This window comes from Arachis duranensis, chromosome 2 (genome assembly GCF_000817695.3).
Source record: "Arachis duranensis cultivar V14167 chromosome 2, aradu.V14167.gnm2.J7QH, whole genome shotgun sequence".
Lineage (NCBI taxonomy): Eukaryota > Viridiplantae > Streptophyta > Magnoliopsida > Fabales > Fabaceae > Arachis > Arachis duranensis.
This window is the reverse complement of record NC_029773.3, coordinates 73876528-73883209: the sequence shown is the minus strand read 5'-3', so window position 1 is coordinate 73883209 and position 6682 is coordinate 73876528. Positions and strand designations below refer to the sequence as shown.

Here is a 6682-nt window from a genome sequence, read left to right as displayed (position 1 = left end):
TTCACTGAGAGGATGGGAGGTAGCCATTGACAACGGTGAAACCCTACATACAGCTTGCCATGGAAGGAGCATTGCGTGCATGAAGAAGAAGACAGTAGGAAAGTAGAGATTCAGAAAATATAGCATCTCCAAAACCTCAACTTGTTCTCCATTACTGCAAAACAAGTATTTATTTCATGTTCTTTTACTTTTTACACTTAAATATGAGAATTATTGATATCCTGACTAAGAGTTACAAGATAACCATAGCTTGCTTCAAGCCAACAATCTCCGTGGGATCGACCCTTACTCACGTAAGGTATTACTTGGACGACCCAGTGCACTTGCTGGTTAGTTGTGCGGAATTGCAAAAGTGTGATTGTGATTTCGTGCACCAATAGGTTTAGAGTCGAAGTCAGAATATGAGTAAACGGACTAATAGTCTGAGTAGTCTGAATAGGCTAAAAAAATTCTATTTCAGCATGAACTGGCTAATCCACTTCTCGATTAGAAGGATCGTTGATATCAGCAACTTGAGAGGAAGTTCCTTTCTGGGATTGCTTCGACTGCAATATATTTGAAAAATAAAAAATTTTCAAGTACAAGGTGACAACATCTACAACAAACATCATTAAGTATATACCTTTGAGGTTACCGGTCAGACTTTTTGAAGCTTTGGTGGTTCAGCTCCCATCAGAATATCAATAGGACCACGCTTCTTGGAGGTAAGGGTTGCACCACTTGACTTTTCTCTGCTCCACCTCCCCTTTGTCTAGTCTTTGTCTTAGGTGCTACATCCTCGTTGGTATTCCAGTTTTCCTCAACTAATTGTGGGTCAACAACAACTTTAGTGATGGTTTTCTGTCAAGTACCCAAAGAAATAAAAAAGTAAGGTGAGTCGAGTATTAAAACGATGCCTGAAGAAGTACGAAGTACTTGAAAAGAAATTAAAGATTTCTTCTATATACTCAACTTTGGTTTTTTTCGATGCTATCTGTGCAGTAGGAAAAACCAGATTCGAAAGAGCTTGATTGACAGATGTGCAATGAGAAAAAAAAAATACTTTGACCACCATTCATGAAAGCTGGGAGTCGACAAGAACCAACGATTGATATTCAGATAATGGTGTTGAGTCAACATCCTTTGGTGGTTTATCTCTAACATCTTGTTGAATTCTTTTATCTCTGACACCTCATAGTGAATCATTTGAGCCTTTGGATCTAGAGACAAAGGAAAAGGTAAGGCTTGGGTTAATCCAAACGGTCGGGCTACATACTGAGGAGAATAAATGGCTAATTTCTTTTTAAGAGCCCAGGTTGATTCATGAGGTAAGCCGACAGGGAGGATTTGAGGAGTTAAGATCCCAGCGCACATATCATCGACTACTGCTTGATTCTTTGGCTGAGAGCTAGTAAAAGAGTTAAGGCATGAAACAGAACTGGGTTGAAATGAGAATGGATTTGGGAAATAAGAAATATTCTTTTCTTCTTTGATGTCGAACAGAATCCTAACAAAGTGTCGAAAGGCACCAATGGGAGACATGGTCTTTGGTTTTGTCCAAGAAATTTGGAAAATACAGATACCATCGATCAGAGGATTGAAAACTGTAGAATCAGAAGCTATGAGTTGAGGTTTAAGAACAGTTTTTAGCCACAAATTTACAACCCTGATGGGACTAAAAAGGATTAATTGAAGGATCCCCTTGAAGAATTTCACTGACAATCAAAGAAATTATTTCATAAAGCTCACTCAGAATCAAAACAGGAAGTTCTATGAGTTTTTTTTTTTTTTGTGATGAAGCATAAGGCCAGGGGAAAATAGTTATTCTCTTGAATTTAGACTGACTTTGAGTAGAAAATAAAAGAGTTGAGCCAAAGCAAGAAGAAAACTACATGCTCACTGTCAGAAATAAGGTCTCCATTGGAACCCATGTTATTTTCAATAAAGCTCGGTATGGAGTTCGAGTACAAATTAATGTCAAAATCAGACTCAGGATAATCGGTCGGCCATGACACGAATTCACCATCAATTGGTAAATCGGTCAGGGTTGAAATGTCCATCAGAGTTGGACCCATCATTCTATAAGAAAAATAAAAGTTATTAGTGGTGGGGCACCAAAAGTACAGACTAGCCCCTAGTGAAGGAGCAGTGTAAGAAAGGTCGAAGATAGCTAATTCTAAGGCAAGCACAATATTCAGAGCTTCCGAAATGGGTTTATACCAAGGTTCTGAAAATTGGACCAGACCGGCTGGTTCGACCGGTTTAATTGCGAACCGACGATGCAAGCAGTCCGGTCCTCCTCTAATAACTGCTGGGGAGAAAATCGATGAACTGGCTAAAAACCGGCCGGTTGGGCCGGACCGGTGACCGGCCGGTTTTTCTAAAACAGTGAAATGACGCCATTTTTAGTTGTAAAAAAAAGAACCTGACCCGGTTACCACTCGAGAACTCTCCTTTCTTCCCCCATTCACTCATCTCACTTCTCAGTCTCACTCGAGAACCCTAGCATTCCCAAATTCCAGCCCAGTAGCCACCGCCGTCGCCGGGGTCCTTAGGTCGTCATCGCTACTGTCGTCGCCTGGAGTCTTCCCCCAGTCATTCATCTCAGTCTCACTCCACACGTGAATGGTGAACCACTGAACCCTAGCTTCGTAGCCCAGTAGCCCAGTAGCCCAGCCCAATAGCCATCCGTCATCCCTGCGGTCCTCTGGTCGTCAGCACCACTGCCACCACCGTCGCCTGGTCCTCAGTACCGCCACTTTGTCTTCACTGGCCTCTCGCTTCATCTTCGCTGGTCTTCGCTTCGTCAGCACCCAGGTGAGTGACTCCTCTGTTTCATCTCCTCTATTTTGCTGCTTTGTATTTGTTAATTTGTTGAATGGCTGAATGATTTGTATTTGATAATTTGTTAGAATGTATGGTTCTAAATTCTGATTTAGTGATTCTAGAATGCCTAATGTTGATGTTTTTGTGTTTTGCTGCTTTGTATTTGTTAATTTGTTGAATGGCTGAATGCTCTGTATTTGATAATTTATTAGAATGTATGGTTCTAAATTCTGATTCAATGATTCCAAAATGCCTAATATTGATGTTTTTGTGTTTTGCTGCTTTGTATTTGTTAATTTATTGAATGACTGAATGCATTGTATTTGTTAATTTGTTAGAATGTATGGTTCTGAATAAGTGATTCCAGAACATGGTTAATTTGTTAATTATGTTTTCTTGAATACTTGAATGGCTGAATGCTGTAGGCTGTAGGCAGAATTGCCTTGTGTTGAATGGTTGAATGCTTGAGGCAGATATGGTCTTGTGTTGTGGTTAAGAATATGCTGTTAATTTTCATTGTGTTTGGCTCCTGCTTTAGGTTAAGAACATGGTTAGTTTTCATGCTGTTAATTTCATTGTTAATTTTCATTGTGTTGTGGCTGTTTTTAATTTTATTGTGTTGTGGGTGTTATTAATTTCAGTTATAGAAAATAGTATTAATCAAGAAGCAACTGCTGATAACAATGCTTTTGTGAATAATAACAGGCATGTCGATCCTCCTATTTCAAATGATGATGCTGCTAATCCTAATTCCCGTAGTGCTAACGATAGTCAGTCACAAGGTTCTTCTAACCTTAGGGGAAAAATAGATTTAGCTTGGAAATATGTTGCTTTACAAACGGTGAATGGAAAACCACAATATCAATATTTATTTTGTCTACAAGTTTTCAATGGAGATGGAATTCACAGGATGAAGAAATATCTAGCAAAGATTACTGGAGACGTGAAAAAATGTCCTAAAGTTTCATATGATGTGGAAAAACAGATGAAAAGTTTGTTGAAAGAAATTCAGACCAACAAAAAGAAAAAAAAAGTAAGTTTTGGCGAAGAGGGTGGTGATGAGGTAGAGGATGCAATTGATGAGGCAATAGCTCAAGAAGAACAGGAACAGCAGCGTACCTCGAGTCAACAAGGAGTTGGAGGCGATCCAAAGAAAAAAGCCAAAGTCATTCCTCCTATGTTTGCACCAAGAACAACTCTAGGAGCTCAACCAAGTATTAAAAGTGTTCTGCAAAACAAAGAGGCGATACACGAAGTTGATAAACGGTTTGCTCGGTGGCTTTTGGATTGTAAAATTCCATTTAATGCTGTGATGTTACCATATTTCCAGGATATGTTGGATGGTGTTGGTGGTATTGGACCTGGTTACAAGGGGCCTTCTTATGATAAGTTAAGGGTTCATTTGTTGGCTGATCTTAAAAGAGAAAGTCAAATACTAGTTAATAGTTATAGGAGTGCATGGAAGGAAACTGGATGTACCCTCATGACTGATGGTTGGACAGGTCAAAGACAAAGAACGTTAATCAATTTCTTGGTGTATTGTTCTAAAGGTTTGTGCTTCGTAAAATCAGTAGATATGTCCAGTATGGTACAAAAAGCTTCACACTTGTGTAATTTGTTTTCTGAGGTGATTGAATAGATTGGCCCTAATGATATTGTGCATGTTGTGACTGACAATGCGGCCAATTATGTTGCTGCTGGTAGGCTTATCAATAGAAAATATGATAATATCTATTGGTCACTATGTGCTGCTCATTGCCTTAATCTTATTTTGAAAGATATAAGCAGCAAGGCCCATATTTCTAACCTTGCAACACGTGCTTCAAAGATCACAATATTTGTGTACAATCATACGGTTTTCTTATCTTGGCTAAGACAAAAACCTCGTTGGAGAGAAATCGTATGTCCTGGTACAACCCGTTTTGTAACTGTGTTTATCACATTGAAGAGTATCTTTGACCATAAAAAGGAGTTGCAAGCATTGGTTGTAGATTCAATTTTCACTGATCACAAATTAGGAAGGAGTACTACTGGTAGAGCTGTGAGTGCTATTATTCTGGATTGCAATTTTTGGGACGATTGCTTTACTGTATGTAAACTTGTGGGCCCTCTGATTTACTTGCTGAGGGTTGTTGATGCTGATGACAAACCATCTTTGGGATATGTTTATGAAGGAATGCTAAGGATAGAAGATACAATTAAGGAGATGTTTAGGCAATCCAAGATTGCATATCAGCCGTACACAGATATTATCAACTCAAGATGGGACAAGCATTTGAAGAAAGATCTTCATGCAGCAACTTACTTCCTGAATCCTAAATTCTTTTTTAATGAAAATTATAAAGAAGCACCTGATGTTATGCGAGGTTTTCTTGATCTTGTTACCTTGTATTGCAAGTGTAATAATTTGGATTCAGTTCAGGCAATGAAAGAAATACATTTTTGTAGAGATCGGAAGGAAAGTTTTGATAGACAAGAAGCTATTTGAGCTGCATCTGAACTTAAGCCTAGTAAGAATATGGCTGAATATTTTAATTAATAGTAACTTGTTTTATTCTCCTATGTTCTTAATTGATATCTTCTAATATGTTATGATTTTATAATTGGTAGATGAATAGTGGAGGTTATTCGGAGGCTCTGCTCCATGTTTACAAAAGATAGCTATTCGCATTCTTAGCCAAGCATCTGCTTCTTCTGGGTGTAAGAGAAATTGAAGTCTTTTTTACCAGATTCATACAAAAAGAAGAAATAGATTGGAGCATGATAGACTGAATGACATTGTTTATGTTACCTATAATTTGTGTCTTAAATCCGGGTAATATATGTTTCATGAAATACCATATTGTTTCATTTGTAATCTTTATGATAACAAATTTGTAAATTATTAAATCTTCATATATTGTATTTAACTTTTTAGGAAGGAAAAAGAAAAAAGAAAGCAAAAGACACAATATGATCCAATTGATTATGAAAGCATCAGTCAAGTTGACTTTTAGGTGACTGAAGAGGTTGTAGAGAAAGAGTCTGATCTTCCTATTAATGTGGATGATTTATTGCTTGAGTATAGTATATTTAGTTTCTAATGATTTATTAGAATGTTGTTAGTTTATGATATAATGATAACATATCTATTTTATTAGGTGAAATTGATGCTGATTTATATCAAAGTGGTGGTGGTAGTAGCAGTCTTTATGCTACATCTCTTGATTCTTCTACTCAACAGAGTGGGAATGAAGGTGAAGATCATCCTACCGAAGCAGATTTGCAACAAGTTCTTGCAGAGTTTGATAATTGATAAACCATGATGTTGGGATTTAATATTTAGATATGCTTTTATTACTATTTAACTTTTGAGTTTGGATTTTGATTAGGGCCGTCAAAATAGGCCAAGCCTATCGAGCTGGCCCATTTACCCATTTAAATGGATGGGCTTTTGCCACTAATTCATGCCCATTTAAATTTCGGGCTAAACGGGCTGAGCCGGATTAACCCAAAAAAAATTGCGGGTTAAATGGGCTAGCCCGCGGGCTAAACAGGGGCTCGCCGACCCGACCCGTACAAAAATAATAAAAAGACTAATAGTCCAATATTATGCAAGATAAAAAAACACAGCTCAAAATATAACCAACCCATATACAATATAAGACTAAGAGTGCAAAATAAAAAAAAAACTTTCTCTAACACTCACTAAACATTGTAACGTACAAAGGATTAAAGGAAAAGGAAAAATCACTCTAGAGTAGCCATAGCCCATATGTCCATCAGCCCATAATCCAATAATCCTGATCCATATCACCATATGCACTAAATGCTAAATCAGTAAATCCCTAATTCTTCAATCTTTGTTTCTTCTACACAGCAAGTGAGCAAACGTTCA

At 37.7% G+C, this 6682-nt stretch overlaps 1 protein-coding gene across 1 annotated transcript; it reads left to right on the top strand.

Moving 5' to 3' along the window:
* Window positions 1-2187: 2187 nt before the first annotated feature.
* On the top strand, window positions 2188-6100 carry LOC107474920 (uncharacterized). Its single transcript, XM_016094565.1, has 5 exons — window positions 2188-2328; window positions 3344-4393; window positions 4445-5227; window positions 5416-5428; window positions 5946-6100. The coding sequence occupies exons 1-5, from the start codon at window positions 2188-2190 to the stop codon at window positions 6098-6100; spliced, it is 2142 nt and encodes a 713-aa protein (XP_015950051.1).
* Window positions 6101-6682: the final 582 nt, after the last annotated feature.

What these genes read in the sequence shown, in the direction of transcription:
- LOC107474920 (XM_016094565.1), top strand. Translation starts at nt 2,188, where the DNA reads ATGGGTTTATACCAAGGTTCTGAAAATTGGACCAGACCGGCTGGTTCG. An exon ending in AACTGGCTAAAAACCGGCCG is followed by an intron (nt 2,329 to 3,343) that starts GTTGGGCCGGAC and finishes CTCCTGCTTTAG; the next exon opens with GTTAAGAACATGGTTAGTTT. An exon ending in CAGTAGATATGTCCAGTATG is followed by an intron (nt 4,394 to 4,444) that starts GTACAAAAAGCT and finishes GTGATTGAATAG; the next exon opens with ATTGGCCCTAATGATATTGT.